The sequence below is a fragment of the Pan paniscus genome, chromosome 5, assembly GCF_029289425.2.
Source record: "Pan paniscus chromosome 5, NHGRI_mPanPan1-v2.0_pri, whole genome shotgun sequence".
Lineage (NCBI taxonomy): Eukaryota > Metazoa > Chordata > Mammalia > Primates > Hominidae > Pan > Pan paniscus.
Window position 1 is genome coordinate 78,832,543 of NC_073254.2, and position 24,604 is coordinate 78,857,146.

General features: G+C 36.2%; 1 protein-coding gene across 1 annotated transcript in view; it reads right to left on the reverse strand.

The window, feature by feature from the left end:
- The window catches only part of LOC100974207 (eyes shut homolog), a 1,877,183-nt gene that overhangs the window by 252,554 nt on the left and 1,600,025 nt on the right, over positions 1-24,604 (reverse strand). The window contains exon 33 of the mRNA XM_063605324.1: positions 13,187-13,295. Coding sequence (XP_063461394.1) covers positions 13,187-13,295 — 109 coding nt within the window. The remainder of the gene's footprint in view (positions 1-13,186; positions 13,296-24,604) is intronic.

Here is a 24,604-nt window from a genome sequence, read left to right on the forward strand (position 1 = left end):
GCAACAAAAGCCAAAATTGACTAGTGGGATCTAATTAAACGTGAGAACTTCTGCACAGCAAAAGAAATTGTCAGCAGAGTAAATAGACAACCTAAATAATGGGAGAAAATTTTTGCAAACTATGCATCTTACAAAGGTCTAATATCTAGCATCTATAAGGAATGTATACAAATTTACAAGAGAAAAACAACCCCATTTGAAAGTGGGCAAAGGACATGAACAGACACTTTTCAAAAGAAGATATACATGCGGCCAAAAAGCATATGAAAAAAAGCTCAATCTCACTGATCATTAGAGAAATGCAAATCAAAACCACAATGAGATACCATCTCACACCAGTCAGAAGGGTTACTATTGAAAAGTAAAAAAATAACAGACGCTGGCTAGGTTGCAGAGAAAAAGGAACACTTATACACTGTTGGTGGGAATGTAAATTAGTTTAGCCATTGTGGAAAGCAGTATGGTGATTCCTCAAAGAGCTAAAAGCAAAACTACCATTTGGCCCAGCAATCCCATTACTGGATATATAAGTCATTCTACCATAAAGACACACACACCTGAATGTTCATTTCAGCACTATTCATAATAGCAAAGATATGGAATCAACCTAAATGCCCATCAGTGACAGACTGGATAAAGAAAATGTGGTACATATACACCATGGATGGAATAATATGCAGCCATAAGAAAGAATGAGATCATGGCTTTTGTGGACACATGGATGGAGCTGGAGGCCATTATCCTCAGCAAACTAATGAAGGAACGGAAAACCAAATGCAGCATAATTCTCACTTATAAGTGGGATCTAAATGAGGGGAGCTTATGAACACAAGGAAGGAAACAACAGACACTGAGGTCTACTTGAGGGTAAAGGGTAGGAGGAGGTAGGGGAGCAGAAAAAATAACTATTGGGTGCTGGGCTTAATTCCCAGGTGATGAAATAATCTGTACAACAAAACATCATGACATGGTGTACCCATGTAACAAACCTTCACATGTGCCCCCAAACCTAAAATAAAAGTTAAAAAGCAAAAAAAAAAAAGAAGTCAGACTATGTTAAAGGCAACCAAACCATTTATAGAAAATTAGTAGAATAAAGAGACTCTGTAAAATTAGGCTGTTGATCTACCTTTATTTGATCAATACATCAGGGCCACATCTTACATGGGAGTTAGTTCTAAAGACGGTAAATAACATGAATATTTCATAGAAGCTAAATTGTCTTTGGAAATCCTTTAGCCACCACATTGGAAACTAACATGCTTTCTCCAGATAATTCCAACACAGCTACATATTTCCTCCAGCTTTGGAATAGCTTGCTGTTTTTTCAGTGTAGCTGTAGATGAAGCTGGCATTTCATGTCATGTTGTATAAAAACTCTAGAACCCCCCAGTGTGTGGTGAGATGTACCACTGTCAAACTAAGAGGGAACTGATACTGAGTACAATAAATTCACTTCTCACATCTGATGTTAATTGCAGAGCTTATGCACATTGACCAGAATGATGCTAAAATCAGTTTACATGATTTAAGTTGCTACTTGATTTCTACTTTCCCACCCTCAGCCACATATATAATTGAATTCTCATAATTTAGATGTACATAAAATGCAGATCTTCTCTGTAAGAATTTATGAGCTACAATTGAAGTCTAAATAATCTGGAAATAAGACCCTGTTCTTCAGGGCTGTTAGGCATATGGCAGGTAGATGCAGCAACATTTGTGTGGGTAACATCTCTGATATCCCAATTCCCAAAACACACATTCATACCTCAAGTTGACATCTGAAAAGTATTTAAATTGGTATTACAGATACAATAAAATGGAATACTGTCATTGCCAGAATTAAAAAACTAAAGCCAAATAATTAAGTTAGGGGTCTGGCGGGAGGACAGTGTGAGAGATGCCCAGCAATATTGCTTTACATTTATACTAATATGTACTGTTTTCATGTGGATGTACTTTTAGAGAGCAGAAACATGTTTAATTCTAGGAAGAGCAAAGCATCTCCATGACCCATAACAGGTCAAACTAACTCTGTATTTGAGATATTGTTCTTTTTAAAAGACTGAGTCTCTGCTCCTAAGGGTGTCTTTAATTTTTTTTCCTGAGTATTTCTTCTTATTTAGGTCCCAGAGGGTGATTATCTTTGTGTATGTTATGGTGGAAGCTAAAAGTTGCAAGGTATATCAATAGAGCTGTCACATAGCATAGGTGTATTTCTGTTTGTTTTCACATTCTACAAACTATTAGCAGATCTGTCTATCAGCTAAGATAAGTGATCCACTGTTAATACAATTGGGAACTATGATGAACTTTCAAGACTCTGCATCCAAAGGATGACCTTCCTCTCACCGAGGATCTCTGACATCTTCGTATATTGATCACACACCTGGAAAAGTGAACCTTTCACTGTTTTGACAAGTGTGCTCTTTAAGCACAAAACTGGTAGAGAATGGAAGAATACCCTCCTTTTCTGTCAGCAGTAGGAAGGTATGAAGGAAAGTCTATAGAGCTATCAATGATTTATTAGACCATTAAAAAACACCCAAACAATGGAAATAGATGGCTCCTGTATTTCTTCTGATGTGAGGCTCATGCTTAGTTGGAGTCCTGAAATGTCTAAAAAAGCAGATGTTGTTGGCTGCACATAGATTACCATTAAAATGGTCGACTTCCATTCCCAGACTTTCAATTATCCAAGAGATGACTTTTGTGTGTATAATTATTCCTAAGGAGACAAGTCTTTAACGTAAGTCTTTTCTAATAATTCCTTGTGAATCAGACTATGAAGAATAAAATCTGACATCAAGATATGATGGTACAAGATGAAAGCACAGAGAACAGACATGGACAATCAAGAAGGAATCATGAAAATAATAAAAAGTATCAATGATAACTGAGGGAAAAGGCCTCCATATCTGACAGGAGTGAAATGAACACTCCTTTTCCTTTCAGAGTTTCTCTTTAAAGGAAGAATATAGTTATTCTTTTATGATATGTATGAATAAAATAAGAAAATAGGCAAAGGGGAATAAAATTTAAAATCCATCAGGCAGGGGAGAGGGTAGATAAGAAGCTGTCCTATTTGTTTTGTTTTAATTTAAATTTAGATGTTGGAGTACTGCATATCTTTCTGTAATGACATCCTGATTTAATGTTTACTTTTATTTTGCATTCTCAATTCTGCGTCTGAAGTTAAATGACTTGTGTTACTAAAATATGGAGAGGTGATTATAAATATACTTTTCGGTTAAGATGAATTATCAGAGCGCACTTGTCTTTAAGATTATGATGACTTACAATTGAAACAAACTGGCTTTTATTTAAGAGTCATTATCATTTTTGGTTTTTAACATTATCTGAATTGTATGGAAACAAATTTAAAATCAGAAACATTAAGTTTTGCAATAAAGGTGGATAAGAAATGTTGGATAAAGTGTTTCAGAAGGATTTATTGAAGTAACTTTTCACATGTTAAAAAAGCTTAAATTCTTAAAAATTGTTTAAGGGAAATAAGTGAAAAGGGATAAAAAATAACACCAGCAATATTTATCAAAATTCCCATTCTTTTGCAGTTAAAGGATCTCTCTCTCCCTCTCTTTCTCTTACTTTGCCCTGAAGTATAATAATCTGTGAGCATATGATATCTTCTATGTTAATATATATTTTTATTTTTAGGACAGAGCCTTCACCCTGATTATCTTTGGATTCTTGGAGTCCATAGAAGTGCCTTGAAAATAGAAAGTTTTATACACTTTTTTTACAAATGACATGAAATCCAATCCTGCTTTTCCTCAATCTCTTAGTTGTCTTTTAGGCCTCTTTCCCCGTGTTATGCTGCCTTAGAATCTTGATATTTTGCTAGATTCAGCACATGGGATGTCCTTACAAGATCCCACTCAGAATAAATGTTATTATTCTAATATACCCTTCTATATTTTATATATATATATAATATATATATATGGCATAGTGCATAGGACAGTAGCTCACACAAGGTTATTTCTTTAAAAATTTGATAAATATGAGTGAAGTGATTATTGATGTTATGATCAATAATTCACAGTTAATATTTGATTCTTAAGGCTTTCTAGGCTAGGAAATTTTCTCAGAATAATATCTCCTCACCTTTTTGAAGGGACAACTAAACTTTAGAGAAGCAATCAATAAACTGAGTTGCTACTTTGTGAACACATTGATCTAGGGAAGTGTAAATAGAAAAGAAGTATGTGGGATTACTCTTGTCTATAAAGAAATTAAATATAATTTGGGGAATTAAATAATAAAAAAATTTGTTGCAAAATAATAACATATAGGTCAGCAAGATGGCAGAATAGGAAGCCCCAGACCCTCCTTCCCCTGTGGAGACACAGAAGCAACAAAAATACATGGACCAATTCCCTTTGTGAGGAATTTAGAAAACAGTTAAGAGGGTCCCACATGTCAGGTGATCGTGAAGCCAGCTGTATCAAAGCTGTAAGGAAAATTTATGGCATTCATTCATTATAGGTCCACTCCCCAACATAGCATGGCATAATGAAGAGAAAACTCCCAGCTTCCAGTTTTGCCTTGGGAAGAGAAATAGAAAACTAAAACATGTCCAGCATGCAGACTCTTTGGGGAGCTGTTTGAGTGATTGGCTTTTGTCTTTTCTGACCCAGGAAAGGGTACCACATTGGGGATCACTGAGAACAAAGGTGATGGTTTGGACTAATATGCACTCATTCACCACAGTCTCTTGTCCTGGCTTGGCATGGGATCAGAAAAAATTCTCACCTTCCTGCTTCTCACTAGGGAGGTAAAGAATGAGGGCATGCGTCCAGTGTTATGGCTTTTTGGGGGCTTCTGTCTCACTAGTTTCTGTCTCACCTGTCTCAGAATGCTGATGGGACCTGGCTTACTCTCAATATCTGGGGACTGCTGAGAAAAAAAGAGTGTGGGGAGGCTTACTTCTGCTTCAAAGGACCCAGAATACAGAAGACAGAGGCTGGTATAGCTTCATGGCCTCTCCCTCAGGAAGGAGTGGGTAAAAGAGTGGATCATGCACCCAATGTTCTGGCTTTTCAGAATGTTACAAGAGACTAATTTCTATCTTGTTTGACTGAGAGTGCTAATGGGACTTGGCATACTCTAGAAGTCTGAGGGCTTCTGAGAATAAGAGAGATGGGCAGCTTGTGGCAGATCCAGAGAACCTGTAGTATCATACACAGAAAGTAAAGGGAGCAAGAGATTATGAGCTCCTGAAAAAAGAAACTGGAAAATCACTTTAATTGGGAGTCTGCAGGCACAAGTTCAGGGAAGACACATCCATAGGAAACACTGGAGAGGACCTCAGACTGACTGTTAAAGGTCTTTCCCTGTACAAAAAGCCAGTCCAAAAAAACTGGAAGAAGTGACTGTCTTATCAAATGTGTGGATTCCACCACAAAGTTAGAAAGCAAAGGAAGACAGAGGAAAGCATGGCATAATCAAAGGAGCAAAATAAATCTCCAGGAGACAACCCTTTAAAAAGAGATCTATATGTATTACCTGACAAAAAATTCAAAGTAACCATTTTGAAAATGTTCAGTGAGGAGAGAAAAGTGATGCTGAACAAAGTGAAACTATCAAAAAAGAGAAAATATGAAAGAGGACCAACCAAAAATTTTGGAGCTGAAAACTGTAATGCCTGAATTTAAAAAATCATTACAGAAGTTCAACGGCAGGCTTGGTCAAGCAGAAGAAAGAATCATAAAATTCAAAGACGGATCACTTGGATGTCTCAAAAGGAGAAGAGAGAAAGAAAGAAGAAAAAGCTTATTCATAGAAATAATGAATGAAAACTTCATAAATATGGGGAAGAAAATGGACACCCAGAATCAAGAAGCTGAAGTACTCCAACTGAAATGAACCTAAAAAAGTCCACTCTGAGCCATACTATAGCCAAAAACAGAGAATTTTAAAAGATGCACAAAAAAGGCAACTTGTCATGTAAATGGGAGCTCCCATGAGACTATCAGTAGATTTTTTTCCACAGAAACCTTGCACATCAGAAGGGAAAGGGGTGATATATTTAAAGTGCTAAACATTTTTTAAAGGAACCTGCAAACCAAGAATACTGTATTTGCCAAAACTGTCCTCCAGGAATGAAGAAGACATAAAGACTTTCCCCATAAACAAAAACTGAGGAATTTAATCATTAGATGTTCCTTACAAGAAATGCTAAAGGAAGTTTTTCCAGTTGAAATAGAAGGATACTAGACAACAACACAAAAACTTCTGAAAGTATAAAGCTTGCTAAAAATGGTAGGTATGTATACAAATATAGAATACTGTAATACTGTAATCATGGTGTGTAAATAACTTTTGGAATTTATTTATTTTCTGTTTGTGTTATTTTTTATTGTTGTATTGTTATTTTTATGGTTTTTATTCTGGAATATTTTCTTTTTAAAGATTTCAACTTATTTTAGATACAAGGGGTGCATGTGCAGATTTGTTACATGGGTATATTGCATGCTAACTTTAGGAATTTAGAAATTAAGGGCAAAAGTATAAAATAACTATAATCATAAAATATGTTAACATGTACACAATATAAAATGAGGTTATTTTTATGATTAATAACATAAAGTGTGTGTGTGGGAGCAATAAAGGAAGAGTTTTAGTATGTGATATTGAAGTTATTATTGCCTTAAAATGTAAATGTACTGCTATAGCTATAAAATATTTTGTGTAAGCTTCATGGTAACCATAAAAAATACCCATAGAAGATACAAAAAACCAAAAAATGAAATCAAGTTATGTCACTAAAAAGTCAAAAAGGAAGAAAGCAAGAAAGGAAATGAGGTACAAGAAAACTAGTCCTACAAGAGATTCACTTTAGATTTAAGGATACACACAATGAGAAAGTGAAAGTATGGAAAAATACATTCCATGATCATATTGTTGGGCTTTGTGTCCCCACCCAAAATCTCATCTTAAATTGCAATCCCCTAAATCCCTATAATCCCCACATGTCAAGGGAAAGACCAGATCAAGGTAATTTCATCATGGGGATGGTTTTCCCATGCTGTTCTTGTGAAAGCGGCAGTTCTCTTGAGATCTGATGGTTTTATAAGTGTTTGGTTCCTCCTGCGTTCATTCTCCTTCCTGCCTTAGAAGGCGGCAGGAAGGAGAATGTAATAATAATTACATTAACAAACTGGAAGATAACAATCACAAGATCATCTCAATAAACGCAAAATGTCATTTTACAAAATTTGAACTCTTTCATGAAAAAATACTCAGCAAATTAGGATTAGGAGGAAATTAATTCAACAGAATACACATCATACTCGATGGTGAACACCTAAAGCTTTTCCTTCAAATTGAGGAACAAGATAAGGATGCCCACTCACTGCTTTTATTGAGCATAGTTCTGGAAGTCCTGGCTGGAGCAGTTAGGCAAAAGAAAAAAAAAAGGAACAAAATGCATCCAAATAAGAAATAAAGAAGTAAAATTATTTTTGTTCACAGATGACCTGATAATATACATAGAAAACCTTAATGATATCTCTGACATACATGCACACACACAAAAACTGTTAGAGCCAACAAATTTAGCAAAATTTCAGGATACAAAAATCAGCAAAAATTAATTACATTTCTATAGACTAACCATTAACTATCACAAATAAGAAAACAATTTAATCTATAATACATGAAAAAGGATAAAATAGCATAAGAATAAACTTAAGAGGGCAAAAAACATGTAACTTAAAACTACAAAACATTCTTGAAAGAGAAAAAGGCACAAATAAATAAGAAAAACATTTTACATTCATGGAACATCAATAAAATGTCCATACTATCCAAAGTAATCTATAGATTCAATACAATCCCTACCAAAATTCCAAAGACATTTTTACAAAAATTGAAAAAACAATGCTGGAATTTATATGGCACCAAAGGATGCCAAATAGCCAAAACATTCTTGAGAAAGAATACAAAATGGGAGAGGTTCCCACTTCCTGACTTCACAGTATATTACAAAGCTATAGTAATCAAAAGTGTATGGTGCTGGCATAAAGAAATGTATAAACCAATGAAATATAAGAGGCTGTGAAAAATCCCATGGACACATGGTCAAATGATCTTTGAAAAGGGTACCACAAATGCATGTGGAAAATAATCTTCAACAAATGGTCTTCGGAAAACTGGCTATTCACATGCAAAAGAGTGTCATTTTATCATGAGCAAGCATTTGGCATATATCTGAAAGATGTCTTGAGGTAGTAGAAAATTCAGAACTTAGCTGAGGTACAGTCACTGAAGATGTCATAAAATGTAAAATATTCTATTCTCAACAAGTATGCCACACTGCTTTAATTTACACTATATAATTACACGGCATCAAAATTCTGATACATCAGTCTAGTGGCAAGCCTTAAGTAGGAACAGATAAATATGTTCAATCTGCTTATGCAACAATTACTCTAATGGGAGTAGGAAATAGTGCATGTTCCCAAGGATTCTCATTATTTTAAGAATGTCCCAGGAATTCCCTGTTCGTCACAAGTCAATTCTCTTCCACTAGTAACTGAGAGATGAGAGACCCTGAAAGGCCTTGAATTCCTTTTTCACTAAGGCGGTTCCTGATGGGAGAGCTTCAGCAACATCTTGGATAGCAAACCTTCTACTGACCATTATATTGACTATAATAACAAAAGAATGAAGACAAATTCACATTCTAAGGAAGACTCCAGACCACTTTCCACAATATTTTCCACACAGTAGGAAACTATTTTCAAGAAGGTAACCCCTACTCATCATCAGGAATCAATTTGTTCAGCTCTATGGTAATATTTTCAATGAATCAGTAAGATAATCAATAATATGTTTTCCTTTGTTTCTTCTGAAATCCCTTTATTGTATAAGAAATTAATGGTATAATTTAAAAAGCAAGGATTTTGAAAATTGAAAAATTAAATTGGATCTTTGTATTACACTATACATAAAAATCTACTTAAAGTTGATTAAAGACTTAAACTTAACACCCAAACCATAAAACCCCTAGAGGAAAACATGGGGAAAATGCTTCATTAGTTTTGACAATGATTTCTTGGATATGACACCAAAAGCACAGGCAACAAAAGCAAAAATAGACAAGTGGGACTATGTCAAAAAAAGCTTCTGTGCAGCAAAGAAAACAATTAACAGAGTGAAAAGGAAACCTACAGAATGGGAGAAAATATTTGCAAACCATATGTTTGATAAGGAGTTAATATCCAAAACATATAAGGAATTTCTACAACTCAATAGCAATGAACAAACACACAAAGCAGACAAACAAAACCCCAATATAACCTGATTAAAAAATAGGCAAAAGACTTGAATAGACATTTTTCCAAATAAGACATACAAATGGCCAACAGGTATATGAAAATATGCTCACCATCTCCAATCATCAGGGAAATGCAAATCAAAACCACAATGAGATATCACTTTATACTTGTTAAGATGGCTATTACCCAAACCAGAAAATAACAAGTCTTAGTGAGGATGTGGAGAAGTGGAAATTTATGAGCACTGTTGGTCAGGATGTAAGATGATGCAGCCACTATAGAAAACAGTATGGGGGTTTCTCAAAAAATTAAAAATAGAACTACCATCTGATCTAGCAATACCACTTCTGGGTATTTATCCAAAAGAACTGGAAATAGGATAAATAGGATATTGAAGAGATTATTTGCAGTTGGATGTTCATTGTAGCATTATTTGCATTATTCACATCATTCAATAGATAGAAACAACATAAATGTCCATTAATGGATGAATGGATAAAGAAAATGTGGTATAGTATGATCTCACTTATATGTAGACTCTAAAAATGTTGAACTCATAGAAATAGAAAGTACAATGGTGATTGCAGAGGCTGGTCAGGGATGGGGATAGACAGAAAAAAGAAAAACATTGGTCAAAGGGTACAAAGTTCCAATCTGATAAGAGGAATAAATTTTGGTGATCTATTGCACAGCATGGTGACTATAGTTAATAATAACATATTTAAAAACAGCTAAATGAGAGGATTTTCAATTTCTTAACACAAAGAAATGATAAATATTTGAGGTAATGGATATGCTAATTTGCCAAATTTGATCATTCCACAAAGTATACATGTATCAAAACACTACATTGTACCTGATAAATATATACTATTATTACCTGTCAATTAAAAATATAATAAAAAAGGAATGATATATATGTAGATATTATGGAATATTCAATTTTTTAAAAGAAGGAAATCTTTCATATGGTACAACATAGATGAACCTTGAGGACTTTATGATAAATGAAATAAGCCAGACACAGAGTACAAATACTGTATGATTCCACTTAAATAAGGTATAGAAAGTAAACTCATAGAAGCAGAAAGTAGTCAGAGGTTGCGGGGAGAGAGAAATGAAAAGTTGCTCTTCAATGACTATAGAGTTTCAGATAAGAAGAAAAAGTTCTAGAGATCTGTTCTATAATAATGTGTATATAATTAACAGTAATTAACAATAATGTGTATATAATTAACTGTACACATAAAATTTTGTTGCTTAGTAATAGTTGCAATAGAATAAAGGAAAACATCATAAATCACGTTCAGCACATGTATCCCAGAACTTAAAGTAAAAAAACAAAACAAAACAATAAATCAGATTAGAAATAAAAAAAAGAAAACATCATATAAAATGTTGTGAGACCACATAGTTTTGGTTAAAAGCATGGACTATCTAGCTAGAATGTCTGGTTTTGAATCCCCAAATAGCTGTGTGATCTTGGGCAGGAAACTCATCCTCGTGCTTTATTTTCCTTCTCTGTATTTGGAGATAATAATAGTATTTACTTCATATTTTTTGGTAATGATTAAATAATTTAAAATATGAAAAGTGCTTAGAACAGTGTCTGGAACATAGTATTACATATTTTAGCTATTATCAGAATTAAGAATAAATTTTTACTTTTACTTTCAAAATTACCAGAAAAACCTCCAAATTAATACAGGTGTTTTTTCTTATCCAACCTAGAATATCACATTTGAGATTTAACCCCTTTGGTGTCAATCTGGCTTTGTTTTGGGTTTATGTACTGAAAAATACTATTTTGTACATAATGATTCTTTGAATATACATAACAATCCCTACTAAATTATAATGAGTAGAGGCAGTGCTAGAATCTATTTTGATATTTTGTGCCAAAGTCTGTGACTCTTAAAATTAAATAGCTTCAGCTCACAAAATTTTCAGTTCTTATATCTTTATTCCACAAACCTCCATCATCCTCCTACTGTAATAATAGAGGAAAAGGCAGTAGAAAACGTACAGTAGAAAAGCCACCCTTAGGTGCTCTTTCTCAGACAAGATCCTGCCAGGACTTGGAGAGAAAGGGCATGTGCCATAGAGGTTGGGCCCTGGAGGCTGTAATATACAGTAACTCTGGGACTGAAGTGTGTCTGAGAGAATCTCACCACATATAGCCTCCACAAGCGTGACCAAATTGAGCTTTGGGGTTAACACAAGTTAGAAGGCAGCAGTGATTCACCCAGGCTTAGGAGCACTTGAATTGGGCTGAACTTAAGGAGGCAGAGTTATAAAAGCATGTGACAGCTCCTGTAGTGGCAGCAGGCAACAGCCACCGAGGCTTTAGAGTGCCTACATGCATTCTCTCTTTACCACCCTAAAATTATCCAGATTATTTTCCATTGAAATAATAAATTCTACTCCCCTGTGTGTGCATGTGCAACTTGCAGCATTCTGATCGGTATTTCATTTGGTCAGCCTAAAGGGCAAGGTAACTGGTTTGTCAAAGAGGCTATAAATACTTCATATTTAACATTTTCAACAACAAAAAGATATTTATTGAGCACTTACTGGATTCTATGTGTTAAAAACGTGATTCATTAATGTAGAAGTTAGTAGCATATTTTATGCTATTCATAAGAAAATACAGATCTTTCAATATAAAAAATGGGCAACTATAAGGAGTTAATAAAGATGTAGTCATACTGAATGCTTTACATTTTTCACTATGAGTCATTCATATATTTTCTACTGCTTGAATATTCCATGTCTTAAATCTAAATACGTGGCCCTCTCGGGATCTAGAATGACTTTTTAAAACTTAAAAACAATTTTATTCCTACCCTAACAACCCACTTGAACAATTTTGAGTCGGCTGCAGTAGCAAATGAAGATCAGTACAGTGCATTATAAAGGAACACAAAAGTGCTGGGAAACAGAGCCTGAGATAGAGCCTCCTTTCTTATCACTATAAAATTCTGGTCAAATAAGATACTCAGTATCCTTCAGCTGTAGAAAAGAGATAATCATTCTACCTTTTCAGGGTTCTTGCAGATATTGAATGAGATAATATTTAAGGCCATAATTTGGAAAATACAATGTGCTTATACAAATGTTAGATGTTATTATATGCTTCTTTTAGATGCCTATATATACTCAAGAGACTACATAGAAGAAATGAAAATAAAATGAAATTTCCAATTCATAAAGGCAGTGCATAGTGGCTGCTTTAATGTCTACTAAAATTAGATCTCTAATTATACAGATTAATTCTCCATGATGATCACATGAACTAGGAATTTTTATCATGAATGTATTGCAATAAAGTTATACTAAGAAAAATGTAACCAACCACATCATTAAAACAGAAAGAATTCAGCAAATTGCCTGGTCTCTGGAGGGATAGACATTCTCTTTTCTTTTAATTTAGACTCATTCAATGTTTCTAAGAGAAATTTTCTGGCCAATGCAAATCTGGAAGACTGGGAACGGCCTTTTTTAACAGTGCAAGTACTATCATATCCTATAAAAACACAAGTTTTTAAAAAATTGTCATATTTTGCCAATCTTTCCCCACTCTGGAGCTGTCTTTTTTTTTTTTTTTTTTAAAAGGCAAGCACAATATATTAAATCCAAAGTGTGAAAGGAAAATCAGTTTATTGTTAAATTTGATAAAACTTTGATAGTGACAGGCAACATTAAATATATTTAATCATCCCCAAAGCATGAGTTGAATTTTCTGGTGCTTTGTTGAGAGTTTTTACAAGGAATCTGTTCAATTAAGAAATATGATTACTGCTTAGTAACATAAAAAATACTTATCTGAAATACTGAGGGCACAATTAGTGTTTGGAACTGGATATTTGCATACCTACCTGAGAGGCCTGGGAAATCTCTGTGTCTTTCTTCTGTACTGGAGGTTTTCCATCTGCAGTCATTTCGATCATACAAACAACTCCAGGGCTGCCAACAGGCGTTGTGTAGCTAAACGTAAAACAGAAGAGGCCATTATGATATGTGTTTTTGGCAAGAAAGGAGTAACTTCACACATGGATAGTAAGTACTTCTTCATTGAGAGAGGTACTTTCTGGATCACAACAATCCTGAAATATGGCCCCAGCCAAGTGTGGACATTTTCAAGTAGATAAAAGATGTATTTCTTTTCTTACACTGCGTTTTATTTTCCTTCTCTCCTACTGACTTTAAAACTGGACATGGAATGCTTTCAGAAAGTTAAACCTCCCACAAAATAAAAAGAGCTTCATGTGTATAAGTAGATATTGACAAATTTTAAGTGCTAACTGTGGTTGACATATGGTCTCCCTCATGTAGGAGATTGTTGGACCAGTAACATCAATGTTAAATGATGCTAAACTCCCTAGGTAGAAATTTCCCCTCCCTGGCCTACAGGGAAATTGAAATGGAATAAGAAATGAAAGGCTGCATACCCCTGAGCAGAGAGATTACACTGTGATACAGTTATCAGAACTCAGAAAGCATGCCGCTAATGTATCGGCTGGTACTGTATCTCAGAGATAAAAGTATAAGGTTAAGGGAGTTTGTAGAATGAATAGCAAAAATGGTGAATACACAACTGAAAATTTATCAGAGTTTATAGAATGATGCAATCATATGAAAAGGTACATATACTAAGGTACTTGGCATATTTTTTAAACAGCTTATTTAGAGTTTTAAAGAAAATTCAAACAATATTACCCTGGCACCTGCCATATTGTAACGACAGTAACTTGCACTGTTATAAAGTTTATTTCGTAGGGATAATACAAATATGTTCGCTGATATTAACAGTGGCTGTTTCTGCATACTGAGAGTGTGGATGATTTCATTTCTCATTTTTGCTTATTTGTATTTTTTAAATTTTGGACAACGATCACACTTATTTTTTATTTTTTATTTCGACCAGACCTTCTTGTTTGCCTGGGCCTGAGGAGTTTCCCAAGACATGGGACTTTCAGTTTTTTTTTTTGTTTTTTTTTTTTTCAGACAGAGTCTCGCTCTGTTGCCCAGGCTGGAGTGCAGTGGCGCGATCTCGGCTCACGGCAAGCTCTGCCTCCCGGGTTCATGCCATTCTCCTGTCTCAGCCTCCCGAGTAGCTGGGACTACAGGCGCCCGCCACCACGCCAGGCTAATTTTTTTTTTTTGTATTTTTAGTAGAGATGGAAAACAGTGTGAGCCAGGATGGTCTCGATCTCCTGACCTCGTGATCCACCCCCCCCCCCCCACCCTCCCCTCGGCCTCCCAAAGTGCTAGGATTACAGGCGTGAGCCACCGAGCCCGGCAGGACTTTCAGTTTTAAAACCAGAGAAGTTCCTGGCAGACCTGGAGATGTTGGTCATTTTATTTTTAAAACAAAAAGTCAATTTTATTAAACAATTATTGGTTAAATAACTTAGTAATATTTTTTCTTAAAATAACTTTGTTGACTTAGTTGAATGAAAAAACAAAAAACAAACCCTAAGCTTCCTCTTTCCCTTACCCCTCTTAAAGGCGCAACTGTGGGCTGGTTCCTTCTCCTTGCCTACTAGGTAATAAGAATCTGATATGATCTTTCCAGTAAATTATTCCACGGCTGTTTTGGCTTCCACTTTAGCTTACCAAGGTCATTTCTAATTCTGATCAGGTCACTGTTAAAAATTCTTGAATTCTGGCCAGGCGCGGTGGCTCAGGCCTGTAATTCCAGCACTTTGGGAGGCCACCCTTAGGTGCTCTTTCTCAGACAAGATCCTGCCAAATTGTGTCATAAGAAACAAAAAAAACCCTATAAACAAATGAGATATTATGTCACATAAATCATTTGAGGAAAAGCCTAAGAGCATATCCCTTATGCCTCTCAAGTATTGCTGAGGCCAGCCGAGTCTAATGATTTAAAGACTTAAGGATCATATTCTGAGATAATCCGTTGACTGGCTGAGTGATCTTAGGCAAACCACTTAACCTTTCTTCCCTGAAGTGTGATTATGTACAGAAGGGAGATAATCATTCTAAGCTCATAAATGGTTAGTGAGAATCACATTATTTAATGTACATAAATCATTCAGTGCTAATATTAAAATCCAAGTTAAAGCAATTATTTGCTGACTAGACAGGGATCTCTAAAGAGATTTTTGTAAAAATAAATTACACAGTCAAGTTGAATTGTTCATCCACTTCTACTAATATTGCTCATAATGGAATTCAAAATCAAATACTCAAGTTGCATTATTTTAAAAACTGAAACTCAATGCAACCGACTTTTTTTTTCAGTGTCCTTAACATTTTTGCACTTTAGATTTATAATTTTTAGGTATGCTTAGCAATATTGGTGGAAACATTCTGATTTGGAAAAGACAATTTATTTGTAGATTTTTAGAAGACCTGCCCAAATGGAAGTTCAGGTTATCTAAAACAAATGAAAGGGCTGCAAAAAGGTAAAAAAAGAAGAGTTCATTGCTTAATTAATTAAATCAAGTAATGTAAATAATTCATCCAGCTCTTAAACAAGAGTTATAGAATAATAGTAACACAGAAAGATATTTGCATGAAATAGAAAAAGGGATACATGTAATTTACATTACATAATATAATTTTAATAAAAATATGCATAGGATAATACCAGAGCTACTTTTACTAATATTAACAGTGGCTATCTCTGTATCCTGGTGATATGGGAGGCAGGCAGGGAAGTGCTGGGTAGAGAAGGGCAGGGTCCCTGGCAAGGGCTCCACCCTTGGGCCTGTGCCTGAGAACCTAAAACAGAACAGGCACTCCTGTTTTCATGCACAAATGTTGCATTTTCCAAGACCACTCTGGCTCACCATGTCCCCTATCCTATGCCCATATAAACCTGAGACATTAGCAGGCACACACAGAATCAGCTGATTGTCGACACCAGCAGACTAGCAGACCAGCCACAGTGGAACAATGTAGCAGAGAAACAGAGAATAGGAGGGATGTCTGGATGCCAAGGGGAGTATGGCTGGGGGCTGTCAGAGAAGAGTCCAGCCCCTGGGTGGCCCGACTCCAGGGGAAGACCATCTTCCCACTCCATCCCCTCTTTCAGCTCCCATCCGTCTTGCTGAGAGCCACCTCCACCACTCAATAAAACCTTGCACTCTTCCTTTGAGCCTGTGTATGATCTGATTCTTCTGGGACACTGGGCAAGAGCTCAGGATACAGAAGGCTGTCACACTGGCCCCCTGCCCTTGCAGTAAAGCAGAGGGCCCACTGAGCTGATTAACACACAAGCCATCCACAGATAGCAAAGCTAAAGGAGCACACTGTAACACACGCCCACTTGGGTTTCGGGAGTCACAGACTCCCACCCCTAGATGCTACCACAGGGCCAAGAGCCCAAAGCACTCACCCTAGCCTCTGTACCTGCCCATCTGCATGCTACTTCTAGGGGTTTGAGCTGCAGGGTGACCAAACAGGGGAGGCACATCCCTGTCACATGTCCTGTGAGGGGAATCTGGGAACTTTCCTGCTTCAGTGGGAATGAAGATGATTTTGTGTGTGTGTATGTAGAGATAGGGTCCCACTATGTTGCCCAGGCGGGTCTTGAACTCCTGGGCTTAAGTGATCCTCCTGCCTTTCCCTCCCAAAGAGCTGGGATTATAGGCATGAGCCTCTGCGCCTGGCCTGAGGATGATTTTTAAATTGTGTCTTTTGCTTATTTGTATTTCCTAAATTTTGGACACTGAACATATGTTTTTTAATCTTATCTCTTAAGACAAAAATTCAGCTTTCATTTAAAAACAAGAATTAAAGAATTTTCCAACATTTTTCTGTTGTTTCCTGGATTCCATGCCTTCCTTCCAGGTACACCTATATACATAATAGCCAAGATTTGGAAGTAACCTAAGTGTTCATCAATATATGAATGGATAAAGAAAATGTGGTAGATATACACAATGGAGTACTGTTCAGCCATAAAATAGAATGAGATCCTGTCATTTGCAACAACATGGATGGAACTGGAGGTCATTATGTTAAGTAAAATAAACCAGGCATAGAAAGACAAACTTTCTCACTTGTTTGTGGGAGCTAAAAATTAAAACAACTGAACTCATGAAGATAGATAGTAGAATGGTTACTAGAGGCTGAGAAGTGTAGTAGGGGTCTGGGGGGTTGGAAGGATTGTTACTGGGTACAAAAATATAGTTAGAATGAATAAGATCTACTATTTGATAGCACAATAGGGTGACTGTAGTCAATAACAACTTAATTGTATGCTTTAAAATAAATAATATAATTGGATTAATTTGTAACACAAAGGATACATGCTTATGTTGATGGATACCCCATTTAAACTGATGTGATTTACACATTGTGTATCTGTGTCAAAACATCCCATATACCCCATAAATATAGACATCCACTATGGACCCACAAAACTTAAAAATTAAAAAAAAATTCCTCAAACTTTGGAAAATTTTTACCTGAATCATCTTGAATATTGCTTTTTGGTATTCTCTGAATGATATGGTTTGGCTGTGTTTCCACACAAATCCCATCTTGAATTGTAGTTCCCATAATCCCCACATGTCATGGGAGGAACCCAGTAGGAGGTAATTGAATCACGGAGGTGGTTACCTCCATGCTGTTCTTGTGATAGTGAGTCAGTTCTCATGAGATCTGATAGTTTATAAAGGGCTTTTCCCCCTCTTTGCTCTTCACTTCTCCTTCCTGCCATCACATGAAGAAGGACATGTTTGCTTCCCCTTCTGCCATAATTGTAAATTTCCTGAGGCCTCCCCAGCCATGCCGAACTGTGAGTCAATTAAACCTGTTTCCTCTATAAATTAGACAGTCTGGGACAGTCCTTTATAGCAGCATGAGAATGGACTAATACACAGAACACTGAAATCTCTACTTGTAGAACTTATGTTAGACATTTTTTGGAAGCCTGTTAAGCAGTCCTCTAAATTTCTTAATCTCACTTTTACTCTTAAAAAAATCTTCCCTTATTTTTTTCTGTCTGACATTCTTCTTAGGTATCATTTTTTTCTTCAACTGTTTTTAGACTAGAGTTTATCCTATCTACTGAGTTTTATATGTCTATGAATTTTTTTATTCTCAAGATTTTGAATATATTTCTTTTTTTGTGTTTTATTTCTGCCTGTTATGCTTTTATAACTTTTCCCCATATTTTAACTAATATTTTAATATACTTTCTTATAAAATGTTATTTTTGATTGAAAATATTGTAATTCAGTTTCCACTCTTTAAATAAGCAGCAATAAGTATTATGAAAGTTTGAATCACTCTTTTTTTTTAACTTTTATTTTAGGTTCAGGGGTACCTGTTGCAGTTTGTTATATAGGTAAATTGTGTGTCATGATGTATAGATTATTTCATCACCCAGGTAGTAAGCATAGTACTGTTAGGTAGTCTTTTTGACTGTCATCATCCACCCACCCTCCACCCTCAAGTAGGCTCCAGTGTCTGTTGTTGCCTTCTTTGTGTTCCCTTTGAGCTAAGCACTTAATGTTTAGCTCCCACTTGTAAATGAGATTGTGTGGTATTTGGTTTTCTGATCCTGCATTAGTTCATTTAGGATAATGGCCTCCAACTCCATCCATTTTGCTGCAAAAGACATGATCTCCTTTTTTATGGTTGTGTAGTATTCCATGGTATCTATTTACCACATTTTCTTTATCCAGTCTACCATTGATATGCATTTAGCGTTGATTCCATGCCTTTCCTATTGTGAATAGTGCTGTGATGAACATATGTGTGCATATGTCTTTTTGGCAGAACAATCTATATTCCTTTGGGGATGTATCCAATAATGCGATTACTGGGTCGAATGGTAATTCTGTTTTAAGTTCTTTGGGAAATTGCCAAACTTCTTTCCACAATGCTGAACTAACTTATATTCCCTGCAGCAGTGTATAAGAGTTCCTGTTTCTCCACAACCTTGCCAGCATCTGTTATTTTTTGACTTTTTAATAATAGCCATTCTGACTAGTGTGAGGTGGTATCTCCTTGTGGTTTTGATTTGCATTTCTATAATAATTAGTGATGTTGAACTTTGTTTTATATGCTTTCGGCCACATGTATGTCTTCTTTTGAAAAGTGTCTGTTAAGTTCTGTTAAGTTCTTTGCCCACTTTTTAGTGAGGTTTTTTGTTTTTTGCTTGTTAACTTAAGTTCCTTACTGAATCTGTATATTAGATCTTTGTCAGATGCATAGTTTGAAATATTTTCTTCTATCTTACAGGTTGTCTGTTTACTCTGTTGCTAGTTTCCTTTGCTTTGCAGAAGCTCTTTAGTTTAATTAGGTCTTATTTGTCAAGTTTTGTTTCGGATGCTATTGCTTTTGGTGTCTTTGTCATGAAATCTTTGCCAGGGCCTATATTTAGAATGGTATTTCCTAGATTATCTTCCAGAGTTTTTATAGTTTTGGGTTTTACATTTAAATCTTTAATCCATCGTGAGTTGACTTTTATACATAGTGTAAGAAAGGGCTGTAGTTTCAATCTTCTGCATATGGCTAGCCAGGTATCCCTGCACCATTTATTGAATAGGGAGTCCTTTCCCATTGCTTTTTTTGTTAACTTTATTGAAGATCAGATAGTTGTAGGTGTATGGCATTACTTCTGGGCTCTCTATTCTGTTCCATTGGTCTATGTGTCTGTTTTTTGTACAAGTACCATGCTGTTTTGGTTACTCCAGGCTTGTAGTATAGTTTGAAGTTGGGTAACATAAAACTTCCAGCTTTGCACTTTTTGCTTTGGATTGCTGTGGTTATCCTGGCTCTTTATTGGTTCCATATGAATTTTAAAATAGTTTTTTCTAATTCTGTGGAGAATGTCATTTGTAGTTTGATAGAAATAGAATTGAATATGTAAATTGTTTTGGGCAGTATGGCCATATTAGCAATATTGATTCTTCTTAATCATGAGCATTGGTATGATTTACCATTTGTTTGGGTCATCTCCAATTCCTTTCAGCAGTGTTTGTAATTCTCCTTGTAGGGATCTTTTACCTCATTGGTTAGCTGTATTCTTAGGTATTACTCTTTCTGTGGGTCTTGTGAATAGGATTGCATTATTGATTTGGCTTTCAGCTTGGATGTTTTTGGTGTATAGAAATGTTACTGATTTTTTTATGTGGATTTTTTTTTATCCTGAAACTGCTGAAATTGTTTATCAGTTCTAGAAGCAGAGACTCCAAGAGCAGATCTTTTGGGCAGAGACTATGGTGTTTTCTAGGTATAGAATCAATTGTCTGCAGAGAGAGAGAGTTTGACTTCCTCTTTTCTTACTTGGATGACTTTTATTTCTTACTCTTGCCTGATTGCTCTGGCTAAGACTTCCAGTACTATGTTGGATGAAAGTGGTAAGAGTGGACATCCTTTTCTTGTTCTAGTTCTCAAGGGGAATGCTTCCATCTGGTGCCTATTCAGTATGATGTTGGCTGTGGATTTGTTATCAATGGCTCTTATTATTTTGAAGTATGTTTCTTCAATGCCTAAATGCCTAGTTTATTGAGGGTTTTTGACATGAAGTGATGTTGAATTTTATCGAAAGCCTTTTCTGCATCTATTGAGATAATCATGTGGTTTTTGTCTTTAGTTCTATGTGATAAATCCCATTTATTGATTTGCATATGTTTATGCAAATATTTCATCCCAAGGATAGAGCCTACTTGGTCATGGTGGATAAGCTTTGTGATGTGCTGCTGGATTTGGTTTGCCCATATTTTGCTGAGAATTTTTGCATTGATGTTCATCGAAGATATTGGCCTGAAGTTTTCTGTTTTTGTTGCTGTGTCTCTGCTAGGTTTTGATATCAGGATGATGCTTAACTCATAGAATGAATTAAGGAGGAGTCCCTCATCCTCAACTTTTTGGAATAGTTTCAGTAGGAACAGTACCAGCTCTTCTTTATATTTCTGATATAATTTGTTTGTGAATCTATCTAGTACTGGGCTTTTTCTGGTTGTTAGGCTTTCTATTACTGATTCAACTTTGAAACACATTATTGGTCTGTTCAAGGATTCAATTTTTTCTTGGTCCAATCTTGTGAGATATGTGTATCCAGGAATTTATTCATTTCTTCTAGGTTTTCTAGTTTGTGTGCATAGTGGTGTTTGAAGTAGTCTCTGAGGTTTTTTGTTTTTCTGTGGGGTTGGTGGTAATGTCCCCTTTGTTATCTCTGATTGTGTTTGAGTCTTTTTTTTTAATTTCAATTAGCCTACCTAGCAGTCTGTCAATCTTATTTATTCTTTTAAAAAAGAAACACATAGGTTTTTTGATCTTTTGTGTGGATTTTTACATCTCAATTTCCTTCAGTTCAGTTCTGATTTTGATTATTTCTTGTCTTCTGCTAGCTTTGCGGTTGGTTTGCTCTTATTTCTTCAGTTCCTCTAGATGTGGTGTTAAGTTGTTAATTTGAGGTCTTTCTAACTTTTTGATATGGGCATTTAGCACTATAACTTTCCCTCTTATCACTGCTTTAGCTGTGCCCCAGGAATTCTTGTATGTTATATCTTTATTAATATTATTTTCAAAGAATTTATTGATTTCTGCCTTAATTTCATTGTTTACCCAAAAGTCATTCAGGATCAGGTTGTTTAATTTCCATGTGATTGTATGATTTTCATCATTTTTCTTAGCATTGATTTCTATTTTTATTGCACTGTGGTCTGATAGTATGGTTGGTATGGTTATGGTTGTTTAAATTTGCTGAGGATTGTTTTATGGCCAATTTTGTCATTTATTTTAGAGCAGGCACAACACACAGATGAGAAGAATGCATATTCTGTTGTTTTTGGATGGAGATATCTGTTAGGTCCATTTGGTCAAGTGTCAAGTTCAGGTCCTGAATATCTTTGTCAGTTTTCTGCTTCAGTGATCTGTCTAATACTCTCAGTGGGGTGTTTAAATCTCCCACTATTGTTGTATGGTTATCTAAAATTCTTCATAGGTCTCTAAGAACTTGCTTGATGAATCTGGGTCCTGTGATAGGTGCATATATATTTAGAATGATTAGGTCTTTTTTTCAAATTGAACCCTTTACCATTATGTAATAAGTTTATTTATCTTTTTTGATCATTATTGGCTTGAAGTCTGTTTTGTCTGAAATTAGAATAGCTACCCCTGCTGTTTTCCATTTTCTGTTTGCTTAGTAGATTTTTCCCTCTCTCTTGACTTTAAGCTTATGGGTGTTCTTGCATATGAGGTGGTTCTCTTGAATATTTGAATCTTGTTTCTTTATCCAACTTGCTACTGTATGCCCTTTAATTGAGGCATTTAGCCTGTTTACATTCAAGATTAATTTTGACATGTGCAGATTTGATCCTGTCATCATGTTGTTAGTTGATTATCATGCAGACTTGATTGTGTGGTTGCTTTATGGTGTCAATGGTCTATGTGCTTAATTGTGTTTTTGTAGTGGCTAGTAATAGTCTTTCCTTTCCATATTTAACACTTCCTTAAGGATTTCTTGCAATGCATGTCTGGTGGTAATGAATTCTCTTAGCATTTGCTTGTCTGAAAAGGATCTTATTTCTTCTTTGCTTTTAAACTTAGTTTAACTGAGTGTGAAATTCATGGTTGGAAGTTATTTTCTTTAAGAATGGTGAATATAGGCCCCCAATCTCTTCTTGCTTTTAGGGTTTCTGCTGAAAGGTCTGCTGTTAGCCTGATGGGGTTCCCTTTGTAGGTGACCTGCCCCTTCTCTCTAGCTGCCTTTAACACACTTTTAATGTATTTCAACCTCGGAGAATCTGACGACTATGTGTTTTGAGCATGGTCATCTTGTATAGTATCTAACAGGTGTTCTCTGCATTTCCTGAATTTGAATGTTGGCCTCTCTAGTGAGGTTGAGGAAATTTTCATGGATGATACCCTGAAATGTTTTCCATGTTGCTTGCTTTCTCTCCTGCTCTTTCAGGGATGCCAATGAGTTGTAGATTTGGTCTTTACCTAATCTCATTTCTTGGAGGTTTTATTCCTTTATTCATTTTTTATTCATTTTTCTTTATTTTTGTCTGACTGAGTTATTTTGAAGAACTGGTCTTCGAGCTCTGAGATTCTTTCCTCCGCTTGGTCAATTCTGCTGTTAATTTGTGTTAGGAAATTCTCGATTTTTTTTTTTTTTTTTTTTTTTTTTTGGAGACGGAGTCTCACTCTGTCACCCAGGCTGGAGTGCAGTGGCGTGATCTTGGCTCACTGCAAGCTCCGCCCCCCAGGTTCATGCCATTCTCCTGCCTCAGCCTCCCGAGTAGCTGGGACTACAGGCGCCCACCACCACGCAAGGCTAATTTTTTGTATTTTCAGTAGAGATGGGGTTTCACCGGGCTAGCCAGGATGGTCTCAATCTCTTGACCTCGTGATCTGCCCACCTCGGCCTCCGAAAGTGCTGGGATTACAAGCGCGAGCCACTTCTCCCGGCCAGCTTGGTTCTTTCTTAAAATGACCATTTCATCTTTCATCTCCTGTATCTTTTTATTGTACTCCTTAGATTCTTTAGATTTTTGACTTCGTTCTGAATCTTGATGATCTTTGTTCCTATCCGTATTCTGAATTCAATTTTGTCATTTCAGCCATTTCGGCCTGATTAAGTACCATTGCTGGAGAACTAGTTCAGTTTTTGGAGGTAAAAAGGCACTCTGGTTTTTTGAGTTGCCAGAGTTCTTGCGCTTGTTCTTTCTCATCTATATGGGTTGATATTCTTTCAGTCTTTGAAGTTGCTATCCTTTGGATGTGTTTTTGGTTGGTTTGTTTGTTTTTGATTTTATCTTCTTTGATTTCCTTGGGGGTTTGATTGTGGTACAAAGTGGGTTCAGTCAACTGGCTTCATTTCTGGAAGGTTTTAGGGGGCCAGTGCTCAGCTCAGCACTCCTGGGCTGTGTGCTCTAACTCTGGGGGGTGGGGCTGGTACCAGACTCCTGGCTTTTCTCTCTGGCCCCTTGAGGTTATGAACCTGCTGTGCTGGCAGGGCGGAGATATTTCCAGTCCGCTGGCCAGGACACTCTGGTGAAGGGGAGCTGGCCAAACACTGCGTCGGGGTGGCAGCAGCAGGATCTGTGCTCAGTTGCACATGCCTGCACCGTGGCAGAGTACTGGCGAGACTGGGGATGCGGTGCTGCTCTGACAGTGGTGGTGGTGTGGCAGGGGTAGGGTGCTGGCAGGTGCAGGGCTTCCAGCCTCCATGTGTGCATTTGCACTGGTGGCATTGGCTGTGTGTGTGTGTTTGGGGGGGGGGGTGGTGTGGAGAGAAGGGGGACAGGGCTGTGGCCTGTAATTTCTCTTTTTAAATAGTAAAATTATCCTTCATTTATGCT